The sequence below is a fragment of the Numida meleagris genome, chromosome 8 (genome assembly GCF_002078875.1).
Source record: "Numida meleagris isolate 19003 breed g44 Domestic line chromosome 8, NumMel1.0, whole genome shotgun sequence".
Classification (NCBI taxonomy): Eukaryota; Metazoa; Chordata; class Aves; order Galliformes; family Numididae; genus Numida; species Numida meleagris.
In genome coordinates this window covers 13384303-13411374 of record NC_034416.1, presented here as the reverse complement: position 1 = coordinate 13411374, position 27072 = coordinate 13384303, and the positions used below count along the sequence as shown (strand labels likewise).

General features: G+C 41.0%; 1 protein-coding gene across 6 annotated transcripts in view; it reads right to left on the bottom strand.

Moving 5' to 3' along the window:
- The window catches only part of DCX (doublecortin), a 137601-nt gene that overhangs the window by 41896 nt on the left and 68633 nt on the right, over positions 1-27072 (bottom strand). The window contains exon 5 of one of the 6 annotated variants that reach the window (XM_021405952.1): positions 24499-24802. The exons of the other annotated variants lie outside the window; for them this stretch is intronic. Within the exon in view, the coding sequence (XP_021261627.1) occupies positions 24629-24802 (174 nt within the window). The 3' untranslated portion in view covers positions 24499-24628. Of the gene's footprint in view, positions 1-24498; positions 24803-27072 lie in introns of those variants that run through there. 6 annotated transcript variants of the gene reach the window in all.

Below are 27072 nucleotides of genomic sequence, written 5' to 3'. Positions count from 1 at the left end.
ACCATTATATTGTTTCTACTCCAAGGCAGCTTTCTTGGATTAAAAAAAAAAAAAAAAAAAACAGTTTGAAAATTTGCCTTAGATGATGAATAGGATATTCTTCCCTGCTGCTACTTTTCACTTCTTTGTATTACCTGGGCAAGCAGTAAATTCGCTTTTCCAAGTTGACCTATCCATAAAAAGTTTTACTCAGACGTATTTTCCCTAGATATCTGACCTGGTTCTATAGCCACTGACCCTCCCCTGTGTTGCATGAAGCCACTTCTGTTATTTGGTTGGGATTCGACCAATGCAGTCACTGTTTGGCACATGCAACCTGTTCTGCACTGAGCTCTTGCCAGCTGCAGAACCGTGCTGCTTGGGAGCCACGCTGCTGGGAGAGCAGCAGGCAGCTCTCTAATGCAGAGCGTCCTGGTAGCAGCATGCAAACCGACCTCTCCTGGTTACTATCAGCTTAGAGAGAAGCTATTTAACATCCAAACTGCTTTTGTTGGAAGTAGACCCAGACTGTATCAATGTACGATTATTTAAGGAATACCAAATGATCATATAATGAAGCATTTTTTCACAAGATGACCATATCTTATAAGAAAAATGTGGGTTTCAGTGTTTTTCTAGCTTTCACATGTAAAATTTAGGCCAGTAGTTGGGAAATGAAGATTCCGGCATTTTCCTGGACAGACTTTTATTCTTTTCAGACTGTAAACGGAAAAGAGGGAAATTAAATATTATGGAGCAAGTCATTATTCCTGTAATCCTCTTTAAGGTACCTTGCTTATCTATATCAAGTGAAAATTAAGGCATCAATATTGCAAGCCTTTCCACCTTGCCACAGTGATACACACTGACTCTACCTTAGACATGTCTGCGGAAACCTCAGTGATGCTTATTCAGTCCTTTGCATCTCCTGTAATAGTGATGATGGATGTCTCATCCACTGTAGTGTCAGAATTTGGTCTTTGAACTTACCTTTGATAATACTAGACCCAATGAGCCAGATCATCAAGTCTGAGTCCCAGATATCATGCTATCAGTGCTTGATAGCTGCTGCAATAACAGCGTGCAGAGTTTAAACAATGTGAAATGTGCTTTTAAATGAATAAGACAATGAGCTGCAAGGAGCAGTATTATTACATATTGTGGTTCCTGGGGTATAGTACTAAGCCATCTGAAATCTAATGCCATTCAATACAAAATTTCTTTATACCAGATTTAATTTTGCACGTGCTGATGAGAACCTGGCCCTTTTCCAGCAGGTAGCATACAAACACACATGAAGAGGTATTGTATTTAGATTGTATATGTATTCATTTTCTTGTCATTTTCCACTCACAGTTATAGCCACTATGAAGATGAATATTACTTTCTCATTTGTGTATGCAGACCAATTTGCCATTTGAGGGTTAATGAATGATAGCAAATGGAAGCATGACAATAAAATTAGCAACGCCCTGAACAACACACTTTATCAAAATCATGAGTTTATAGGATTAGCAATGGATTCGGTGCAAATCTCTGCTACGCCAATTAGAAGAAACAGTACAGATTATTTGGGAAGAGCGTTCCAACAATTAGAAGTTTCTACTTTTAAACAATATCATTGGACATCTGTTTCAAGCATTCATGTCCACTTAAGACTATTTTTACTCATCTCCCAAGTGCTATTTAATTTCTTTCATGCATTTGTGGCATTGTATCCTGAGGCAGTGGAATAAATCATTCCTTTTTTAAGCTAAGTCTTGCAGTAGCCGCCCTCAATCTCTTTAGATTCAGGTCAGGTTGCTCTCAGCAGAATCCAGCATGTATCACATTCTTCACTCCTCTGCAGCAGGTATGATTCTGATCACACAGAGGTCAGTGGGAAAATTCCCCATTGACTTCAATATGGATTGGATCAGACCCAAAATCCCCACAGCAATCAAGAGATCTGAAGGAAAGAATTACGGTAATTTATTGGTTGATGCCACTTGACCAGTGGAAGACATCATCCTGTCTCCACCAGAGAGTCGCTGATGACAGGATATAGCTCCAGGCTTCTGCAACGTGCAGTTTTCCTACAGGCATCACAACTACAAAGTCCATGCACAAATTTCATAGATAACCTGATTAGAAAATGACAACTGTATGAAACATAGACTTTTCCCATATATTCTCACACTGTAAGACGGGAACATGGCAGAAACAGATGCCATTTGGGACTAAAACATTTCTGTCCCTTGGAAATTCAAGTCTGATTCATTTTGTGGGGCAAACCTCTGGCTCTGGTTCCCTACAACCAAATTGTCATGAATTACTGAACTTCAAGATAGTAACCACTTATCTTTGCACAAGGATTTACTTGGAGTGTGGGGTAGGTCTGAGCTGGTGCCTCTCTACAGCATACATGGAGGCAAGGACGGCAAGTTCCATCTAATTCCATCCGTGCACGTGTTACAGATACACAAATAGACACCCTCTGCTTTTGCTCTGAAATAGCTGATAATCTCTTAGTCAGTTTGTCCCTGACTAAAAGCTGGTTAATAACCAAATAACTAGTTACTTACAACTGTGACAATTACACTGAAGCAATTTGTATGTGGACATAATGATGTTCCTAATGACGATTAACTTAAATTAAATGCTTTTAATTACAATTTACACAGCCTTTAGCTATTTTACAGACAGTATTCTAATATTTATGCCTCATCAGAAATGATATTTATACTTTGCTTTGTCAAAGCTGACCACAATTATTTCCTGGAAAATTGATGTCAGATGCTGACACTGCAAAACGTTTCAGTGCAGTAAACCAACATGCAGAATGATTAGGGATCAAACCTAAGTCAGTCACTCTCGAGCCATTTGCACAAGTGTCTAAGGTAGCAGCCTGTCTGATTTGCAAGTACTTCTACCTCTTTGCTTCAATTTCCTCCAAAAGCAGAGAATCTTGCTTTTTATTTCAGTAGGTGCATGTGGAATCCTGCAGACCAATTCAATTTGCCAAAGTGTCTTCTTCTCAACATTAAATTAGGAGAAAGACAACTACTGGAGCCCAGAATACAAACTGGATGCATATTTAAAGCATTAACTCCAAAGGATCCTTAGAGGCAGCATCTTCATTATTCAGAAAATCTTGGCATGTAAACTCCGCCTACTGGCATTCAAAAGGAATGAGTGATCAAAGCTGGATTACAGATTCATTAGTGATTATTCTGTCTGGAAAACCTTCCCTGATGCTTTGCAGGAATATGACTAATTAGTAATAGCTACAATAGGAATATGGCCAGAACTGTAAACAGCTACTGAGAAACACGACAACAGGAGCCTCATAGTTTTACTCTCCAAGGGACCTTTTGGTAGAGATGGATTCAGAGCTCTGTCTTCTGAATCGCTGCAGCCCACTGTGCCAGAGACCAGTTGAAGAGCTGATAACAAGGGCGTTAGGACTGGACTTTCATTGCATTCACAAAATTGCAGTGTCCCGAAAGATCCAAAGATATTGCCTCAGTTATGCCCCATGTAATTCTAATGCCTTTGGTGAAACTGCAGATTTTAAATCTGTCCCTCCCATCATTAAAGTTCTGTACCAAGATGTCTGGAGGTTGGCCTCCTTTCCCAGGTAACTAGTGATAGGACAAGAGATAATGACCTTAAGTTGCACCAGGGGAGGCTCAGGTTGGATATTAGGAAAAACTTCTTCTCAGAAAGAGTGGTGAGGTATTGGCACAGGCTGTCCAGGGAGTGACCATCCCTGGAGGTGTTCAAGAAAAGAGTAGATATGGCACTGAAGGACATGGGCTAGAGCAGTGACAGGCATAGGTTAATGGCTGGACTGTATTTCCAACCTTAATGACTCTATAGCATAAGGCACAGTAGAGCTAGGTACTGAGCTCTTATGAGCAGGACAAATTCTGGGCGTGCCTTATTTTTACTGCAGTTTTCTCTCTGCGTGTGGGAATAGGAATGAGTTACAGAAAATATTTCACTTCTCCTCCTTTCTTTCTGAAAGAACTGCCATAGAAAAGACCATCACAGTGTGCAACATATTTCATTTCCAGGCCATTCACCCTTATGGCTTAAAGTGAGCATGAGCACTTCCCCAGGAGACCAAGACAGCTCACTGTCTGCTTTCCTTTTGAAGAGGAAATCAAAGGGTGCTAAATTCCCCTTTGAACCACGGTGTCTGCATATAGAAGGAGTTCTTTGTGCAAGATCTCCAGTGTGGAAGCTCTCCAACATTTGCACAGGGCTAACATGCAGTGGGGTTTCTCCAGAAGTCAAAGTTAGAGCCTGGCAGATTTGTTTCACTTAAGAGTCACGCTTATCCCACTTAGCATTCATTCCAATACATATTTCATCATGTTAATACATATTTTATTGCACTTTTTGTACCAGCTTCTCTAGCATTTCGCTTTTGCAATGGTGCCTAATAACCCATGATTGCATATAGCCCTGAGTGCATGTTTGTGACTTGTGATTCTCTCCTGTCCCTAGGAGGGACTGATCCTCCCAGACACCTGCTTTGGCTATGCACTGCTTGCAATTTCACTCTATTTTCTCAGTTTTCTTAGCTCACATATTCTACACATAACATACATTACTCCGTGTCATGTCTTCCCAGCTCCTACAGCCATTCCTACAGCTTTACATCGCTCAGCTTTTCTAAAGATAACATCTAGGACCAAACCCTGCAATCTACCTATGTGAACCAGGTATTGTAATGTTCATTTCCAGCCATGGTCTTCCTCATTGCAGTAAGTTTTACTCATAGAAATAAAAATTATTATTTTGTAAAATAGTAGGAAAAAAATCATATTTGCACAAAAGATAAACCAAAGCTTACCATCATTCTTCTTCTGAGCTGTTACTCTCAAGTAAGAGAGGCCATGGAGTGGCCATTGTCAGCAGTGCACCATGCAATGAAGCCAAGCAATGAAAGTAACACGTGTTCATAAAGTGCCTTCTTTGAAACACATTTTTTTAACTCACCCAAGAATGTCCCACTTTTGAGAGTGCAGGAAGAATAAATATATCGAGGAGTGAGATGTTTCAGCTGCCTAGTTTCATAGTCCAAGCTAATCCCACAAAGAGCTTTCTGAGAACACACTGAAGTGCACGTCTGCAAGGCTGGACGTATGTTCATGTTTTTACACTTATGTACCTGTATGAAGCAAATTTCACATCCTGAAAAAATATATATTTTAAAATATTACTGAGGAACTGAATACAAGATAGTTTCACCATCCAATCTTCAAGGACCAGACGTTAAAGCAGCCTTTTAAGTTGCTATGCTATCAAATTAGTTCCTATCAGGAAGTGCTTAACTGTTTACAAATATCACTAGTGCTTTTAAGGGCTCATGTTAGGATTTAAAGCATTTGGAAAAAAAAATCTCCCCAGAATTAACAAAATAATTAAAAACAGTATATTTGCAGAGTTATATTTCTTTAATCAAATTCCATTTATCCTATTTCACTCCAATTTAATACATAATTTGTAGCTTGTTTTCCCTTAGAGAAATGTAATATACAAATTTCAAACATATTTACTTTTAGCTGTACAAAGTGCATCCTCTTCCCAACACACCTCAGTGTAGACTTACATAAAGTAACTAAAAAAACACATACGTACACACATCTCTCTGCCTCCGTGTAAGCGGAAAAGTTATCATCTTTGCAGTCACCACCCAACCATGCCCAGGAAAACACAACAGACAGAACAAAGCTATCGCAAATATTAGATCTAGCAGCATTCAGGGCACCTAGCTGACCTCAGCCAGCGCCTCAGCGCTCAAAGTAGAAGGAGACCTCTTAGGAACTATCTGCCGTTTTGCAAATCCAAGCCAATACCTCAAATTTGCATTCCAATGGAGAAAAGGGGGGAAAAAAGGCGTGCAATGGTGCTGCAGCTCGCACAAGCAACACTCTTCCACTTTTTTCTTTTTTTAATTCCTGACATTCCCTAAGAAGAACACAAGACAACAAAGATCAAATTCACAGGTTACAGAAGGATGGATTAGCATACTGAGACCCAGTTTATCAGAAGCAGATGGCCACAAAAGTCCCTTAGGAGTGTGAATCATGGACTCTGAACCTCATGGGGCAAAGTGAAGAACAAAGCCCATCCCACAGTGGTAAGTGCACGCTGAGAACAGGCTCGAGATCCCTTCCACAGTCCTACGAGCAACCAGGATCATGTCTGGATGAGCTTCAGTTCTTTGGGTGGAAAAGCACAGCTACTAAGCTGACTGAATTTAGCTAAAATATAGCATTTCAGTATCCTACTGAAGGTAAGTCCAGCTTGTTCCCTACCATCCACTGCTACATACATACAGTGCTAAGGAAGATAGACACAAAGTTCCAGAGACCTACTGTGAAAATGCAAAGATGCAGATATCCTTTCCCCACCTATTCTGGGTGAGCAAACAGTGGCTCAGAAGACCAGCCAGGGCCATATAGAGTGGAGACATCCAACATTCCCACTGGCAGGAAGGCCAGGATATTCCCTTTGTATCCAAATGCCCCCAGTATCAGTCAAGGCCATCAACTTTATCAGCAAAAATACACTTGAAAAACATCTTCCATGACTCTTGTGTAATGATAATAAGCAGCGATGTTTGCAAAGGATACTGAAAAAGCAGCAGTGTCTCCATTTTAGCCCATTTCCTTCTCTTTCTCCTGGCCTTTCAAACTTTGACAGACTGATGATGTAGAAAAGAGGCTCTCCTATCTCGCCACATTAGGGCAAATAGCAACCCCAAATTTGAGGTCACCAGCCCATTTGCTCTTCTCTTCTTTCCTCTTGTATTATTTTCCATGCATGCCTCTTTTCCATAAGGAATTCTTTGTTCATTTCAGAGGTGTGAAAAAATCAAGTTATTTCAGCTATTCACATCTTCGAACTGGCTTCCACCTTACAGCTCTCCAGGGATAAATCGAGATTAATTGCCATCTCCCCAAAGTTCTTACATGATAAATGAAGTTTACTTATATGCTTTATCCAGGAAGGGCAATTTTGAAAAGGTATGGAATTCACATACTGTAGGAGTTAGACACAATGCAGCTGGGAGTTTAACTTAATTGACAAGGAAAAATAGAAATAAACCTGCCATGTACTGTAGGGAGCAACTCTACATTAGCAGGAAAAGAGAGAAAGATGTGGGAAAGAATCACTGAACTGGAGAGTGGAGGATGCTGGAGTTATCTCCCTGCTGTCATAACTGCTGTGTGACCTCAACAAACCAAACAGACTGAGGGTGTGAGGCAAGGAGATCAGTGAGAGAAGGGCACTTGAACAACCTGAGAATCCATATGAGCACTTTATATCAGCAAAAGGAGGACAACTACATATGCTTCTTTGTAATGCATCTGAGCTGCTCTGGTAATGTGCTTACTGAAAATGGAGCTTTACCTCCCATATCCAACGCTGTGATCTTTGATGCTCTTCTCCAAGTGTACTTGCTTTCCCTTGATTTTTAACTCACTCTCTGTTGAACAACTTAACCAACCATGAGGTGCCTGAAATACTCTTACGCTTGACTAATTATTTGCTCTGGAAGGTGCTCTTTTTTCTCCCCTGAATTAAAAGGTCCATTTATCCAAAGTAATTCTATTTTGTTGAGGCATAAATCCATTCATGCCAATTAGCATCCATTTTTTGAGGACTGAAAAAATTGAGTGTCCTATATTGAACTGATTTGGCAGTAGTTCCCATTTCAACAACATTTTGTGAACTTCCCACTCTAGACTTCCTGAAGTGGAGAATGCCTTTCTCTATCACCATCCTTATATTAAAATGTTTAATCTTTTATGCCGCCTGCTGGGACAATCTGAACAAAGAACCCAGAATAACCACAGTAATCACAACAATTCTTAACTTTTAACTTAAATTCATCCATTTGGCACCTGCGATTACTAAATTTGAGTTCAACTTGACACCACCCTTATTTTGATGCAAATTTGCCACAACACTTCTTTTGCCATATGCCAGTTCAATTACAAAGACTCTCCCTCTGCACTGCTGCCTTCCAGATGCACTGAACTTCCCTCCTGCAGTCTACAAGAAAACCACTTGGCTCCTCTTCCACTGTTTTCTTTTTATTCTGTTACTTCACACAAGTCATTTGCATTAAGTTAGTGTATCACTTACAACCTCCCTACACACCTTTCCTTTCTTCTGTGTAAATACAAAAAAAAAGTCTAAATCTCATGCTCTGGTAGCTTGCATGCTTAAATATCTGTATCTTTTGTTATTCCATGGGGAAAAGGGATGGACAGAAAGCAAGAGGATTCACTGTAGCGTCTTCCCACAATGCAAATATGTATTGTTTTACATAGATTAATATTATTTTATGAGTAATATAGTTGAATATACACATTACTGGCATTCAAGGGCCAAATACTGTTTCAGCTTACTCTTTAGTCTACCAATCTTATATAAATGCTGGAGTAAGAAGGAGGGAAAACTGGCCAAATGCAGTGAACTAGGTGAATACAGCACTGGATGTTTTCCTCCTAGAGGTTTTTTTTAATAGTTTCCAAGATCCAACACATTTGTTATGATTCACCCTGTGATAACTCTTAGAGCAGCACAGATGCAGCTGCCAAGCAAAAAGGCACTGCTTACTTTCCCTACTCTTCAGTGAGTAAACCCCTGGCAGAGCAAGGGCAAGCTACCTCACATAAGCCTCTTCAGAATCAGGATCAACTCTAGCAAACAAAAAAATCAAATTTCATATCTCTTACAACCAAGCAAATGAACTTTCGTGTGTTGCTGATAAAATGTGTGCAAAATAATAAGATAAACTTTTCTAGGTTAGAACACTGGCTGCAAGATTTGGCCTTTTATTGCAGTTTTCTAAAACCCTTTTACCCACATTGGATAGGTTTCTAAGCACAGCTACCTATTATACAAGAAGTCTCAAAAGCATTTAAATTTACAGGAGGGAGGCAGCATGCCCCTCAGGCTCCTCTTTGCTCACCTGTGCTGATATGTGTTTTACATCTATGAGACTGACTTCCCTGCCCACTGGGAATGTAAACACATGTCCTTCCTCACCAGATCCCATATCTGCACATGGGCGCTGCTGTTCACCGCCTCTCATGCAGTTGTACTAATATGAGCCAGTGAAGCACTCTGAGAACAGCCTGTGTGAACCAAGGCCACCTCTAGTCGTGCTACCAAAGAAATGAGCCCTACCTTCCCTTCTGATGTTGTAGCTCTGGGAACACACAACATCCAGTCTCTCCGTAGATCACATTGCCTTCAGCCACAGGCTCCATCCAATAACTTACATCAATAAAAAGTCATCAAAAAACCACCACAGAGGAAGACAGAAAGTCAGGATCTTTATACCAAATTACAGGTGTGCTGTGTGTACAACATGATCTCACTGGAGCCAAGCCCTCAATCTGTAGCACTTGATGCTCTGAGGTCAGAATACTGAGTCTTTTAGTATAAGCATATTCATGTTTGGAAGTTCAAGTCAGGAGATTTACCTTCCCTGGTCAACCATTCCCCCACTTGCCTTTCATCATGTGAAGCAAATTTCTACTTCACCCTTCTAAGAGCAGGTCTGATTTCCCTATCACTTGCTACTGTGCTGAGGATATGTGCTTGCTAATGGCCTCTGCCCAGCAGAAAAGTGGAGTGTAACATGGAGCAGATGCCTTCTTGGTAAGTAAAAGTCTATGAATTACCTCCATAGGAATGAAAGAAACCTGAATCTCTTCATCAGAAGACGATTTTGTCTTCTGTTGAGTAAAAAGATACAAAGCCCAGTTTTGGATACCAGATTCTCTGCTGAGATTTGGATACACTGGTATCACCTCACTGATCTGGTCCATCTGTTTAGTATATTTGTGTACACACCGAGTAAATTACCGAGCCAGAGTCAAACCTTGAAAGCTACTTCTTCCATGCCTCGCTGATAACAGTGGAGGAAAAGGACTGTCCTGGGCTCTATCCTGGAAACCTTTCAGCAACAGGATGGCTAACACAGTATCAGATGTGCGCAAACTGCACCAACAGAATAAAACCAAGATAACTGGGAAAGCACCTCAGAGGAAAATTGCCCTTCCAAGGCAAAAGGGTGAGTTATTTCTCGAAACTCCTTTCTTTCCTGTTCAATGCAGCTCTTTTTGCCGCAGCCCAAGCGGCTCAGAGCAGAAGCAATCGCTTAAACAAAGGATTTGCTGGGAGCTCGGTTACATCATTGCTGCTGGTTCTAGCAGACTGCTGAGGAGGATGTGATTAACATATCAACGGAGATGCTGAATGGACAGTACTAGGCAAGCTGGCTGCATTAACCCCTGCTCTGCTGAAAAGTAAGAGTGCTACACGAATACTTAAAAACAATTCTGACCTCTTAAGGTCAGAGAAGTCAGGAGAGATTTTTCCTCTGCATATATATTTTTCCCCTCACCAGCAATGAAGCAGACAAATGCCTAACCTCCTGCTTGGAGCACCCTCAGATGCTGGGTGGTATTTGGCAGGGAGGAAATAGTAATGTTGTTTCACAAGGTGGTAATCTCGTGCCTAAGTGGATAAAGCAGCAGATTTGCCCTGCAGAGGAAATCGAGTAATTGCCGAGACTGATAGAACAATGCTCCTATTAACGGTATCATGTTCAAAATCCACTGAACGCTCCTTCCAAATACATTTTTAAATTGTCAGCACTTAAGCAAGTGACAGAAGTAACAATGTGAGAAAGGACAAGGGCAAGCAATAAGAACTACATTGGTTTAAAAAGCAGCTTTAGGAACACATTATCAGCTAGCGTAAATCAATAATTCCGCACAGCTTTTAATAGCGCTTTCCAAGCTTTTATCAGTCTTTCTCTGCAAATGGCACCTCAGATCTTCCCACTTACAACATCTTAACATCTTGCTTTGGGGTTACTCTATTGTCAAGAAGGATCTATTTTTTTCTAACAGGATTCTTGCAAACACAACCCATGTGACAGCCAGGCAACTCCCATACCAGCCCTGTTAATGGATTTCTGCAAGTTCAAGACCCACACACATTGTGCTTTGGGAATATGTTTGCTCAGAGTGGTGTCTGAAATAGCATCTCTGCCACTGTGCCAGCTCAGGGCAAATTACACGGGTGCTACCCACGAGTAACTCTTTTCTAGCTCTCCACTGAGACTTGGGCATCTTCCTCCCAACTATCCAGCTAAAAGGAAGATAAAAACATTGAGTATCATGCCTCGTTATTAGAAATCCACTTAACTGGTAATTGATGGTAGCTGAGGATATAGCTTCCTGTGCCTCACACTGAGCCTAGCCCTGACAGCAGCACACAAATAGCTGGCACTCTCAGGAAGGTTTTCAAATACTTGAGGTGTGGCACCCAAAGGACACCAGAGCCCAGTGCAACCTGACATCAACTCTGCTGATGTGCAGGGACCAGGGGAATCGAGTCCCCCCCAAGCTGCAACTGGCAGCTGGAGCAGATGAGACAGAGCAGTGAGGGCAAGGCAAAGGCCTCTCTGCACCATCTGGCAGGCATGCAGAGAGGTGCACTGTGGGCCCTACAAAATGGTGCAGCAGTGGCTATTTGAGTATCTGCTCCCCCTGGGGTACCAGCAGCACGGCACCTGCCTCAGGCACAATGCCCTGGGGAGCTGCTGTCAGCACACACTACTACTGACCCCAGTGAGGATGGTGCCTCAAAGTGCTTTATATTGAGCGAGGGCAATGGCACTGGGAACCAGGTCCACCTCCATCAGCCTTTTTGCTCTCTTAACTCTCACTGCTCAGCATAGCCTGATGGAAACAATAAAAACTTTAAGGACATTTCTGTTTATTATGTTCATTTCCCACACTTCTTTCCAAAAAAGCAATGCAACACAATGCAATAGTGAGCACCTGCTGCAATTGGGTCTGTGCAAGTACACTCACAAACACACAAATTCTGTCATGCGTTACCTGCTATCTCCTTTATATTCATCAGCACTTGCAGCTGGTGTAACTCCCCCTTTGACAGGCAAGGTATGAGGCTCCAGCCTGGAAGTAGCAAATCCTAGCTATTTGTTAAGTGAGTTTAAGAAAGCCCAGCCTGTGGTACAGTTAAGATTCTGCATTTGCGAACAGTGCAGCTCTCACAACTGCAACAATAGGGATGTGCTCAGTCTTCGTTTGCAAATCTTCCCGGAGCTTAGTCTCTCCCAAAGCATAAAGGCATTATAGAGTACTGCCTCTCTAGCAGATACCATCTTTACTATGGTACAATGTCATAGGGAAGACAATAGTCATACGCTTTTTTGCAATCAACAGGATACACTGTATTTTTGTAAGAACAAGTAGAAATAGCTGAGATTGATAGCACGAAGCAATGCAGGAGAACATCTGTGAAGTGCTCAGTGGGGAATCAGAGCTGAAAAGGCCTGGAGGGAGTGAACATTCCTCTGTTTTCTCTCCTCCCTTGTGCTGGCAGGTTGGACACAGGTGCTAAAGTTCAGTTCAAGACACGATCTAGTGAGGCTGGAAGAAAATTCTGGGTTTTGTCATTTCTGGCCTGAGCAGCAATGAGATAATTTTTTCTTCCTTGTACTTCTATAATAAATTATTTTAAATTCTTGGCTGAGGTATTTGTTAAAGACATAAGCGCAGTCAGCTTTGGCACCTTTGGTACTCTTGAGTACAAGAAAATGCTGGCAAAGGTCATCAAAACAGGAACTATAAAAATTGCCGTAGCCAGGCTGCAAAAATGACATCCAATTATCAAAACCATTACAAATGTCCAGGAAACGCTGCATTTTGCAGGGGATCCACACTCAGACTTGATAATTGTCTCAGCTTCCTCTAGATTTCTCAGGGGTTCCTCAGTGTCACAAACCAAACTCAGCCAGGACAGGGACAGCTGCACAAGGGGACAGACCTTTTGGGGGGCTGAATGCACACAGGTCACTTCAACTCCATGCTAGACATGAGTAAAAAGAAAGAACCGTTGGGGATGCTACAGCCTTTGTTGTTACACATGGGTTTATTCTTAACACCAGAAGAATTTAAATAATGGGGTAACAGATATCCTCAAAACTGCATTTCTTGCTATATGAGACATTGCTGACTCTAAAATTATAGTTTTTCATAAAGTGGATTTTCCAATCCTTGCTTCACAGGATCTAGCTCAGAGAGTGATATCATTCCAAAGGAAAAACCACAAATGTTTAAATGAGCTACAGTCAAACATCATTTAAAACAACACAAGTATTTAGAGATGCAAAGAACAAAACTTTCCACGGTCAGCTGGCCTGGGAAAACATCAAGGCTTAGTTCGTTCAAGCACTCTTGTGTAGTGGCAGATTTGACTCAGTGCACTGGTATTTTGCATGCAAATGCTCAAAGGGTGGCACTAGTAGAACAAACTCTACAGAGAATAGATATAAAGGCCTGCCTGTTGGAGAGCCTCATTCGTGCACCAGTGAGAAGCAAGTCTAAGCTGCAGTGTCTAATAACAGCAGGGAAAACAAAGAGCAGCCAAGTAGGACTAGTGCTGCAACAAGAGAGCGGGACAAGGAATAAAAAGCTTCTGCAGTGAGAGATAAACTAAAACAAAAAGCTAGTTTGGAAAACCTTTGGTAGTGGAAATCACAGGACACATGTACACAGATTTCTTCCAAATGGCCAGCAAACCACAGTTGCTTGTGAAGCTGTGCACACATTGTGTTCTGTGTTAGTGGTTAATCCACAGCTGATTAAGATCCACCCTGTCTGTGCGTGCAGAAAAGGCATCTAGCAAACAGACTGGGGGAACTGCGCTTAATATGATGCTTAGTAACAGCACATCCAGTTGCCTGATTTGCACCCACAATTATCTATGTAACCAGGAATGTAAAAGGCACAACCACGGTCCTGAGACTGAGAAATGGGCTGTCTGTGTGCAAAGCAATTACTTCTCAGCTGCCATATGAAACGCACTGTTGCATCCTTCTTTTCAGAGGTGTCAATTTGGGAACAGTGCTGGTCTTCCCATCTGCTGGTCTTCCCACCTGGTTAAGAAATAAGCCTTCATGCCCGAGAGATTAACACATATCTACATAAAGATGGGTTCAAGGCCCTACCTAGCCCCACTGTGTGCTACACTTCAGCCTTTTTAATACTTCTCCGAGGTTATGTAATAAAGTAAACTATAGGTTTATTCAGAATGACACCACATGCACTGACTGACACTTCTTTCAACTTGAGCAGTGCAAGCGCAGCGCACCATAAGCAGTGCCAGGCATAACCTGGATCGCTGAACCTGAGAGAATCCCTTTCCTCCTGTCCCTGTAGACTCAGCTACATCACCCAGGGAGCATTTCCAGCTAAAGCAAAAAAAAGACAGTCAGGGCCAGGGGCAAAATGAAGGACACGGCAAGCTAGTGGTCTCATTTGGTGTAGCAAATCCCCTGAAATCCATTGACAATTTAGGAATATAATCTCTTTACTTTTATTAGAATGACATGCTTCAGTCTTCTGTACAAATAGGAGAATACAGTTTCCCTACTGCCCCAAACTTATATGCAGTGATTTTTCTCAAAATAAGGTGCATCAAACTGCCTAGTAGAAATGCCCTTGCCCCTGTTCATAGTGAGGATTAAGGTGTGAAATTCCTGTTAGGGCAGAGGGATTAGGCTGTTGCATTTACATAAGGATTTGACACAGAGGATCAGTTCATTGGTGTATGCAGGCTGATGTACAGCCCCTGCGATGGGCTAATAGCTGATGTTGCAGAGGAGGGGGAAAGCTCCTCCTTCACAAATAATGCACTTCTATCTTTTTGCATGGTTCTGCTTGGAGAGGCAGGTCTAAACGAACCCAGAGTATCTGCTCTAACACCTACTTACAGCTCCCTGAATGGGAGGCACTGAAACATTTTCCTGACTGGATCAGAAGATTTCACAAAACTTTGCTGTTCCCTCAGCAGTTCTGTATGGCAGATTTAGCAGCGTTAAGCAGGTACACTCCCACTTCAGTTCATATCACTCTATCTTCCCTGACTTTAGCCCTAGGAACAGAGTAGCCCAAACTCTCAAAAGGTAGCTTTATTTCTTTCAACTTCAGGGCTTTTGATCAGGGAAGAAAATGCATGAACCTATAGTGCTTTCTGCTCTTAGGAGTTTAACAGCAGATCCTTTAGTGTATATGGTAAATTCTTTATTCACTTTAGTAAGTTTAATCAGTGAACTGTAAATATTCAGTGTTAGGGTTTACTTGTTTAGCTACTGTATAGCCATTTGCATAATTAAATTACCCCAAAGCATAAAATTAACAACTGATTGGAATCAACTTATTACGATTTACACTCAAAATAACAAAAAAGTCTTGCAAAAGTGGAGCTAAAAAAAATCAGTAATTTAGGAATATATTCAGTGGTCATTATTAACTATAATAGTAGAAGTAAGAAGAGACCAGCTTCAGCCATGTGGGTTTCCTTGCCTTTCCCCTCTAAGTGCTAAATACTGCTTCTCAAACCCTGGAGCGCACCTCCACACAAGCTGACTTGCTGGAATCTCTTCACATGCATAACTGCTCTGATGTATCTAAGCTGATGCCTCAGCTCTTGGTAGCACTTATACCCAATACCCACGCCTGAGAGGTCCTGCTACCCCAGAAGCGCCAGCTGAGCAGCACTGAAGTCCCCTTGTCACCTTTCCTTCTGTACCTTATTTTATCTACATCCAGCCAGTCTGGCCTAAGTAGAAAGCCTTCAATCGCCTCAACATTTCTTAAGAGACCATAGTATATCTTATTATGTCAATAAAACAGCTAAAATATCAAATAACTCAGGATGGCATCATCTAGGTAGGAGGAGAAATGAGAAACCAGTGCTCATAATACCGAGGGCTTTTCCTGGGTCATTAAATCACAACACTGAACACTTGGAGTTTTGTCTTTTACCTTGCATGAAATCTGAGGGGTAGTACAGCCCTCTGAGGTAGAAGAAAGTCACTAACAGCTCTTTCATGGAGGTGACCCACACAATGTACAATTTGTACAAAGAATGAATGGGCTCTCACACATCAAATTAAGGAATGATTCATAAATCCAATACCCAACCTGATATTTTGTTTTAAATACTGTCTGGTAAAAGCTCACCTGAACCAGAAATGTAAATCATTCCTTTTGACTTTATTTCTACATTTCTGTAATAACAGACCACTACTAGTATACACTGCCACTTTCCTGACTCAGGTAGAAAAAGGGGGATGTTAAAGAAGCCATAAATAGCATCTACTGGTACTCCCATTTATATTATAAGTTGACTTTGATTCAGCTCCCTGCAATTAACAGGAACAAGAGGAAGACAAATAAAATTACCCCAGCTGTTTGTGGCCAACAGACCTGGCCTCCCAGCTGAGAGCTCTTTGTGCTGCTGAGCGCGTCACCAAGCAACCAGCCCTTGCAGCTGCCAGACTGCAAAAAAGAAGTGAAAGCATGACTTATGGAAAGGAAGCACATGTGAAGGGGATAAAGGTTGGGACTGAATCAATCTCTGCTTTGTCTCCTGGCCTAAACGCAGAACAAGATATGAAAAAAGAGATCACTGTCAATGGGTTTCACCCGCTGAGGGGCAGAACCCGGACACTTATTTTGTGTTAGAAGACAGAAATTTGGAGTACGAAACCCAGGTATCCCATACATGATATCTGGATGCAACAAAAAGAAGATAGATCGAATCTGTTACAATGCTATTGAGACTTAATATTCTTCACCAGTCTCAGCTGGTGGCCCAAAAACCAGCACAAAGGTGGTCCAGAAAACATCTGCCAAAAAGATTATATTGTCCCAGTTGTAAGTCAAACCCACATATAAGTCAAGTGGAAGTGAAAAAAGATTGTTTGATAATTGAAACAATATGGCAAAGAAAGCAAAGCAAACAGGCAAATCCCCATGCATGCAGGCAGGGAATGAATAAAATGGGAGAAAAAATAGAGCAAGAAATGAAAATTCAAACTGTGATCTATGTTTTACTGATTGCTATAGTAATGGTAACTGTTAGAAATACCTAGTGGATATTCTTATACAATCTGGGAAGTCTTTTGATTAAGGAAAAATAAAAGAAAGGAGCTGAGAAACCCCTGTATCATTCCCCCCCCCCCACCCCCCCAGGTTGCTACAGTATGAATCAAAACTTACAGGTGAATCATCTTCTATTTTTACTAGAAGAACAGCTAGGACACATATGAAAACTTTTAAAACTTACAGCCTCATTTCCGCCTCCCCATGAGTTTAAATGAGGCAAAGCATACCCACCTGAAATTGCTAAATTAATTGCCTTAACCCCAGCCACAGCCTGCAGCTGAGTCTAGGAGTGATGCCAGGAGCCTCAAGGCCCACACTTACTGTTTGACTTTCTGAAGCACGCTGCCTCTCACCTATCACCTAAAATATTTCCTGTAGCAACTACCTTACTACTGAAAGTAAGAAAGTCTTTGGTGAGCTATGCTTATTTAAAAAAAAAAGTTGGTTTTCACCAATATTAAATATTACAAGATCTGTAGAGTAGTTCTTCATGTATCCACTTTTGGACTCAACTTTATTTTTCATTGTTTACTGCCCATTTAACACTAAGCTGAATGCTTCACAGATTCAACTGGAAACAACCCAAATAATGAACATCAGGATCAGATGGGATTGTTTATTACCAGCATCTGCTTTCTGGAAGAAAAAACATTCTGCAGAAACAATGTAAGACAGAGCAATTCTGCACAGCTTGGCACTAAATCACTACCTGATGCCAACAGCAGTGCAAAACCTTTATGGAGATGCTTGTGAGGTGGATAAAAATTCAAGGAAAAGCAGACATTTCAGAAACTGCTCTCCATTTTAAAACTGCAAGAAATGCCAAGGATGTAAAGATCTCTGTTGCTATAGAGAGCTAAAAATAACGTTCACCAACAGTCTTTATTGAGACTCTTACACAAAATTCAGGCAGCCTTATGGCTTTCATTTTGTGTGACACATTTTGCAACCCTCCAACTAGGGTTGTCTAAAATGACAGAAATTCCCAGTATCATTTACTCTGAAGGTATGAAAATTTACTAGAAGCAAAAAGATGCCTCCAATTTTAGCTGGTATTAAGAAATGTAAGTTCTTGTTTCTAATCCATTATGAAGGGCTTTCAACTTGGCAAGAATAGCATTCTTAGCTCTGAACGTTGGCTATCTATCCCGACTCTTTGATACACTTAATTTACATGTAATCCTGCAGTCTGCCAGCAGTTGATAAGGTTTCTGATATGTGCACATTTGAGGAAGAGAAGTTTAGTCCTCTCCCTGCCTTTCCAGAAAGCTGAGCTCCATGATGGAAGGCCGCTCAGGTTTAAGGTTTCAAACAGATTTTTTCTTCTCAGCTTGATACATTTGTCTCCCAAATAATTCATCTTCTAGGTTTAAAATTATAATGTTGAAGTTACTGCATTGCGGTTTTGCTTCTGCTTCTGTTATTAAAATACTTCAGACTGTTAAAATACTATGAGGTAGGGAACCAGGATGAAGGGCATAATTTCTCTCCATTCCAATGATACTATTTTGCAGATAAAGACTGTGTGAAAATTGGGCATATCAAAGAAATGGTTGAGTTAATAGCTATACAACTTACAACTGAAGAATGGACGAGAACGCATTAAGAGCAAAACTTTGACAAGCACTGTATTTTTGTGCCCCAAATGTAAAGTGTAGAATCACTCCATGCAGTTTTTACAAAACCATTTCAAATGTTTCATCATGCAGATGTCACCTCTGTCTACAGAAAATGAGAATACTCCCCATCTGTAGACCTACACCTAAAGCATCTCTCAACTTCTTTACATAGCTAGACACTCCCACCTCCAAAGTAAATTAACCTCCAGGGTGCCACGTCATCCTGATAGTCCGGCCAGAGTCAAACTCCCAGCTTCACAGTAACAGGCACAAAACCATACCACAATGTAGAAACCATGGAGAGCAGTGTAAGCCTGGGTGATTTAGCACTGAACTCTCCACAGTATACACATTTTGACCACTCGTAACTTACTTCACTTTTCACCAAAATTCCGGTCTAACTATAATGCATTAGCAAATGAGTTTCCAAGCATCCGTATAAGCTATTTCATCCTTTGTAGTGAAGATGGGAGTGTTGCAGAGGGCTACGGGTCAGCACAGTCACTGGAGAAATTCTTTACTTCCATCTTCCAAGGCTCACTTGTGAATGTGGAGAGATGAAGTGGAGAGTTGAAGTGGAAGGGTAAAAGGAATACAGCAACACTTAAAACTATTCCTTTCTAAATTTTGAATGTATACCATATGTTCCAGCATGTTATTTTGCTCTGAATCTGTGCTAAGACATCTGTACTAGCCTGTCTCATAAAGACCAATCCTCTCAGCTGAATAGATATATTTAATTTAAAAGCTAAGGATGAGAGTAATTTATAGCAGTGTGCACTATTTTGCACTTATGATCTTCCATTATTCTGCCTACTCATCTCAGTATCCCAGTATCGGTTAGCATGGCTGGAGGTTTTGCATGGTGGCTTGAAGAGCTCCATCACAACCAGGAGTGATGCCCACACTAGGCAGTGGCAGAAGCAGAGCTGTGGCCCCTGGTAGCTGTAGGGGACCGAGTACCAGATACACAGCACCGAGCAGATGGTGAGGGCAGGAGAGAGCAGGGAAGGAGCTCAAGGTCCTGCTTCTCCCCTGCTGCCCAGCAGGCTCACTGGCTGCATAATTACTCCAGCAGAGCCAATAAAGCGCATCGTGTTTGTTGTGTTCATTGTCCTTCAGATGACAGGGCTCAGACCTGGAGGACTGGAATGATTGACCTCTCACATAACTTCTGACTGAAGCAAAATCCCCTGAAAAAAATCCTTTTAATGAATGATGCATATTGTCTCATCTTCCCCCTAGTTTTTTTTTCATAACTAGTTCCTCCCTTTGAGGAAGAAAAGAATTACTGAAAAACAGACTACAACTTCCTAGCTGAAAAATCCTATGCATTTTTCAATCCATTTTTCAAGATTGAAAATAATAGAAAAGCATTGTAAACCAACTCACAAAAGTTTTCTATACATTTAAAAATACCTGGATAAATTTGAAACTGTTAGTGACAGTGAAATTTGCATTTATCTCAAAGCATAATGTAGAAGTAATCAAATATACTTTCAAAGTACTGTTAAAGACTCCAGTAAAAAATCCTTGAGTTTATTAAAGGAAGAAAAAACAATAACTGACATGACTCAAGGATGATGTTGTCATGAGGACAATAGTATCTTCTTTACTGTAAGAGGAGAATTTAGGTTACCTGGACAGCAAGTTGAGCCGCAGAACTGTGTTCTGTAATACTTACTAAAATTTATTTTTACAGATAAGTATACGTGCATATACTTGCACACACCCTCTTTGCTGTTAACAAGAAAACCAGAATTGTGTCTTAATTCAGAAAAGAGTGACTGTATGTTCACAGGGGAGAGGGTGTATCTTTTGGATTGGAGCAGCAAATGCTCAGTTTATTAGCCTTGCTCATTTTTCCCTATTCAGTTTAAATTCAGAGCTAAGCAAATTTCCAGGAGCAAGCCTACACTTCCAGCTCTGTGTGCTAATCGATTTGCTGTAGCCTGGGAAGCCCTGAGCACAAGCTGGAATAGCCCTTAGCTTTCATGGCTTGCCTTTGCACTTCCCTGCATATGCAGGCCTACCTTAGCCAATTCTGAAAATCTGGGTGGATCAGGTCCAACTGTTTTTCTTCTAAACTCCTTTAGACATGCATTTATTACATTTCTGTGCCAATATCTTTCATCACCCCTGGCAGACCTGAGGATGGATGGAAGCTGTTATCCTCTGCACATAAGTAAAGCTATCACTTGTCCCATACAGACACCTTTGAATGACACCAGCATTATGTATAAAACACATGTCTGGAAGGCTTTGGACAACCTCTCCTGCTCCGTATGGGTTCTTTGCAAAATGGATTCATTTCCTAATATTTCAGTTACATCAAGATGCACACATATGCAGAAAATAAAAATCACTGGTTCCATTTTGTGTGCAGTTTCAGGGACAAGAAAGAAAGGAAATACTGTTGTGCTGGATGATAGCACTATCACACTTTTTTACCAGCCTCAATTGTTTGGCTGTGTCCTTCTAGCCAGATCTAGTGCAAGCTCTTCCTAAAGAAAAGCACGAGCTGCCATAGCTCTCCGCTACCGAGTGAAAACAGCCTTTTGATCAAAGGCCAAGAAGAGCTCTGAAGGGCATGGAAGGGAAGCACTGGATTCAGACAGACAAGAAGAGGTGGAACTTATAACAGGATGTGAAATACAGGACCATCCACAATCAGTTTCTTGTAGTCTCTCGTGTTGGGTAAGGTCAAGGGAGTATTTTCTTGCTTGATGCACTAGAGCAGGTAGATAAACATGAGCAAACGTACCAAATACGATGCCATTCAGAGCATAAGAACTGAGGACTCAGGCTTACCAGAAGAAACAAGACATTCCCCCCAGGGGAAAAAAACTACATGTAATTTGTGTTTCTACTATGTCATCAAAATAAGGCGTCTACTGAATTCCAAGCACTGAGGTAGATGTTTGCTCAGAATATATTCTATATACCTGCTCCCTCTCAGAGCAGGTGGGATTCCCATTCACATTGCTAGGATTTCTACTTGAGAACTAAAAGGAACCAGAAACTTCTGTTTCATATGATAATATAATTAGTGATGAGAAAAAAAAATAGAAGGCTTTTTCAGCCTGTCTCAGCTCCTCTTATTCAGCCTAATTTTCCCTTGCTCATTTTCAGCCTATTTATTCCTAGATAAACCCTCTGGCACTACAGTGAATAATCCTCTTCTCTCCTGGGATTCAGAGTGAAAAGGGAACATGTCACTCTGTATGACAGAAAGAACTGCCAAAATAAAGATGCTGGTGAGGACTGAATTCCTAACATCCATCTCTTTTGGGGTGTGAATAGCACCAGGATTCAGTGATAGGGGCCATGTACTTCTAGGTCACCAGGTCAGATCTGACTGTGTCCTGCAATAATTTTGACAGCCTGCCATCTGTGATATAAGTAGCAGATGTTCATGTGAATCTTGGTCAATACATGTCTACTAGCAAGGCTTGTATTTCCAGAAGACCAACAATTTTCAGCAAGTAGCACTACAGCCTGCTTCTGGACTTTGACTCTCACTTCCTTAAGATGACAATAGATGCATCAGACCTTTAGCCAGTGTTTACAGAACAACAAAATGCCAACAAATAGTGCCAGAGACCTGCTGGATGGCAAGTGTAAGCACAACAGCTTCCAGAACTGAAGGCTGAGCTAAAGCAATGGCAAAATATCAGCCAAGCCTTGCAAGCTGATGTTAGGCTTCTTCACTGTCTCCCTCTGCCTCTGCACACGGCTTAGGGAGCTTTTTGGAGACAACACCAATTGCAACCACATCAGCTCCAATGCTCACATGAGAACAGATGTGATCAAGACTTGAGCAGCTGAGATCAAACTGCTTCTGCCTTAAAAAATACAGGAATTAGGACTCAGAGGCTGCACACAGGGTAGCCTCTCAGAAAACAAGTCACCTTCTCGCACCATTAAATTGCACACAACAGAGAAGGATAATGAAAACAAAAAACTGTGAAACTGGAAAACTGACTAGAGTCTGTCCACAGACTCCAGCACTTCAGTCTGTCCTTAGTGGGGAAAGACATACTTAATTTGACACTTAATTTAACACTGCTCCAGAAACAGCTTCCTCAGAAAGCTCCAGCCATGGACAGCAGGTCTATAGCAAAGTTCTGTTTATTCCCAGAGCCACCTCTGGCAAGGACTGATCCAAGGCCATATACGTCAGCTGGTATTTGTCAAAATTCTTGTGACACTATGATCAGCCAAATCCCTGAAGCTGGACATTCTTCGGTCATTTATTTTTAAATAGACCACAATGCAAATCAATTGATCAGCTATGAGAAATAAAGAGCTACAACATAACAGCTTTTGTAGGTATTCAGTAAATACGTTTAAATCAATCATTCCTTATGCTCACAAGAGGTGGAGGGCACCATTCTCAGCTTGCTTGTTGACAGAAGTTATCATAGCATCAGTACTACAGCTTTACAGCATTTGTCACTACTGTCTGTAGTTGGCACAGTACTGAAGACACTAGCTAGGTACAGTTTCAGCAACAGTGTCTGATGGGCACACTCTGGGGAAGCCATTAGTATCCTAGACAGCCTCTTTTATCCCTGATTCTGCGGCCCATAGACCAATGTAAACAGAAATTAAGAAGCATAAGTTTTCTGAATAATATCTCAGAAAATCTTCTGAATATTTCATCATTAGTACTTAGATATGCATTCATGGAAGCCTGGCTTATTCACTCTAGCATATAATAAAATCCTTAAGGGATACCTGAGGCCAAATTGGTTTTGTCTGCATTAGCGTCTAGTCATTGCGTGAATCAGGCAGTGCTGAATTTTCAGCTTAGACTAAGAGCTCCCTAAAGATAGGGAACCAGGCTGCCTTGTCTGGCCACGTAAGTGGCTTGGGTTCAGAAGTTCTTCAGCCCATACATTATTACTTACTCTTCCCTGCATGACATGCATTTGCTAGTCGTCTCACACAAACAACCTGATTTGGAGCAGTCTGCAAATGCAATGAGAAGAAATGAAGCACAGAATGAATCCCAGAATGAAGTGACCTACCGGAGGAGGTGGTGGCTATGGGCTAAGAGTCTGCCTGTGCTATTCCTCTGCTAGTCCTGAGCCAGACCTGTCCTCTTGAGATCAAAATGGGAGGCTTATGAAAGGCCTGCCAAATCTCAGCAGCAAACAAGACGCACTAAAAAGGTCTGGGAAAAAGATGCAGAACAGATACAGTCTCATTGTTATGGCTTTAGGCAGCAGAGAGGGAAGACAGGACTCACCTCTCCCCATTAGTGCCAGCTTTTTCAGAGCCTTTTGCAGGATGCAGGATAAAAAAAATACACTCATCTCCTACTCATCCCTCCCATTAATTTTGAGGGTAGATCTTCCCCAGCTTTTCGCAAGTGAATTAAACTACTTTGTTCTGGGGTTACTTGAACTGAGATTTCAGTATCCAAATGGGCAGTTACAAAGTCTTTTAAGGACAAGGTATTCCACCTTCTACTCTTCAACTTGCCTACACCTCAACATGTTTGCATGTTCCAACATGCAAACCAATTTGTTTGCTTTGTAGCCTTGAACCTCATGCCTCAAGGCACAAATTAACTATCTCCAGAGCTCTAGGAGGATTTCTTTATTTATTTTTACCCCTTATCTTTCAGCAATGCAGACGTTACTAGATAAGTCATTGGCTTATTCACCTTCTTGTGCATCAATTGCAAATCACAGCATGTGGAAGCATTTGTATATTTTGGTACAAACCTTATTCTGTGTCACATTAATTAAAGTTCACTAATATAATCAATAGAGCTACATTATCCTGGCAATAGGGTTTGGTCCATTGCTAGCAATGGTACTCAAGTGGTAAAATTTTTATTGAGTTGTTTCCAAATACCAGCTTAAAATCAGTGCAACAACTCTAAAGTTTGCTTGGTTTCTCCAGTGCAGCTTGCACAGACGCATCCAGGGTACGTTTTTACTAGTAGTGCAGCACCAGAAGCTGCTTTACCAACTACTTTTGTTAGCTCTTATCTGGAAGTATCAACTTTTAACATATTGTGAGCTTAGTCATCCTGCTTCTTCCTCCTTGCGGCTGCTGCCCTTCCTCAATGCAAATCATCCAAAATGAAATGGCAATTTCTCCTCTGGACAGGAAAGGTGGGCTGGTCTCCTGTGCATTTGCATCAGCTTTGCAATCAGATAGATAAACTCCACTCATCACCTGCCACAAGAAATCCTTATCAAAGAAAAGATTGCCAGAAGGGATCATTTTATTAAGACTAGAAATTATTTTGAGAGCACAGTCACAAGTACCCTGACATATAGATGTATATAATTTCATTTGGTGAGACAGCTAACACTCAGACAGAATACAAGCATTTTGTCTGGGCTAGATAAAAGCAAATAAATAGCACATGCATGACCTCTCCCTGTGCTTGAAGATTTTAAAGTCCAGAGAAGATCACTGTATGTTGCTATGGCAAAAAAAGGCATTCAGTTGTCCTGCTTGTTGACCAGAACATCTGTGGGGAACTGGAGCCTACAAACTCTCTCTCACCTGAACAGTACCTTTGTTTCTGCTTATTCAGTGATGCTAATTGATGGAATGGAGTATTTAGTTAATTAAGACATGGCAATACATCAGCTAAAGAAAAAAACAGAAGGACTTCCATACCATTGAAAAGCATCTTAATGATAAGATAGTACTGAACCTACTTGATGTATTTCTGGTCCCTCTAGAGTTGCACACTCATCCAATCACGTTAAAAAAATTTAAAAAAAACAGACTGATTTTTGTTGCTAGACCTCTTTGTATGTTTGCTGAATGACTAAGATTTTGGAATGCAAGACTGCTTAGGAAAGGAGAAGTTCAGTATGGATCTTTTGTTAACTTTTTCACAGTTAATTTCTTAAAGCAGGAATAAATGCTGACAGACACCACCTGCAAAGCAAGACACAGAAGGCAGAAGATGGTCACTGGGCTGTCAGTCATGAAATTGCTTCCTCTCTCCTGAACACCTTTTTATTGTACAGCACAGTGAAAGAATCTCAAGCATAAATGGGGTGGCATATTTTACAACATTTGCAAGGCCTACTTCAGGCTACTGCATTCTAAATATTTGAATGCAACTTCATCCACAGTGTCAAATTCTGTTTTCTAATTCAGTTTAACTACATGAGGCAGAAATTGTCATTGTGTGTTTATAAGAGTCCGTGCTCCCAAGAATCCAGACTTATTTGGGACACGATATAACTGTAACAGTTTAAAAAAGAGAAGGAATCTGCCAATACAACTGGTTTCTGACATGACTCACAGGTCAGACCAAATGCAGTCCTACACACACCCATATATACATACACAAAAATTATATTATATGTATCTTAGCACAATAGGAGCTGTAGTCATGAAAGAAAATGCTGAATTTGATCTACTGTTTAAAGTTTTTGTTTAATGCACTGAGTTCTTTGGCATATACCACATACTGTGTGGCTGTGACAGTTGAAAAGATAAATCTGTATTGTGATTCTGTCAGGACTCTTCTTTGGTCAACAGTCTGAAGCTCCTTTTGAGTTCTAGGGCTTTTGTCAAAAGCTGGTGATATACTCCAAGGAGAGAAGGAGCAGATAGACTAGGCACAAAGCACTAAAAATATATGCAAGAGCAAGAAGAGTAAGCTATTTAAACACAAGATGCTAATTTTGCAATTTCAAAATGGTAGTAGTATTCAAAAGAGCAGCAATCTGAGATATAACAAGAAACAAACTTCCTAAAAAATTCCAATCCCACTGTTGTTTTAAGTGCTACATTTATTCAAATGTACTTCACCCCATCCAGCTCTCAATTAACTGCTTTCTCATTCCAAATGCAGGTCTGCAGTGCATAGAAATATGATTATTTACACACCACTCTATCATTGCCACTACTGTCTGTACTTCTAAAGCATCTTGATTACTCTACTGATGAGCACCATGGAAATGCCTATAAATAAAATAATCATCTCTCCTCATTAAGTTACAGTTCATGGAGTGGGGAAAGATGATTTTCCTTTGTACGTTCCTTTTGTAAATTTTATCATTTCACAGCAGAGGGTCTAATGTGCCTCTGATGACACTCAAAGAGACGGACTGTCAGGATTCTTGTCAGTATTTCAGCTTTGAGCAGCTTGCATTTTTGTATGAATATTGTCTCCTGAAAATAAAGCACTATTCATGAGAATTAGGCATTCAAGAATCTTTTTTCTCATGTCAGAATCAGACATGCAAAAACCTTTAATATCACATCAGAAGGTCAGACTATATGGAGCAGTATGTCATGGAAACCCTAACAGCAAACACTGTGCTCAAAGCAGAAGCTTCTGGCTTTAGCTTGTAACACTGAGAGCACACATAGGTGGGAGATTTCAAATAAGCTTAGATTAAAATACAAGCATTGAAGAAAACTTCCCAATAAGAACAAAGCACTGGTAAACCAGATTTGCTCATCAGGGACCT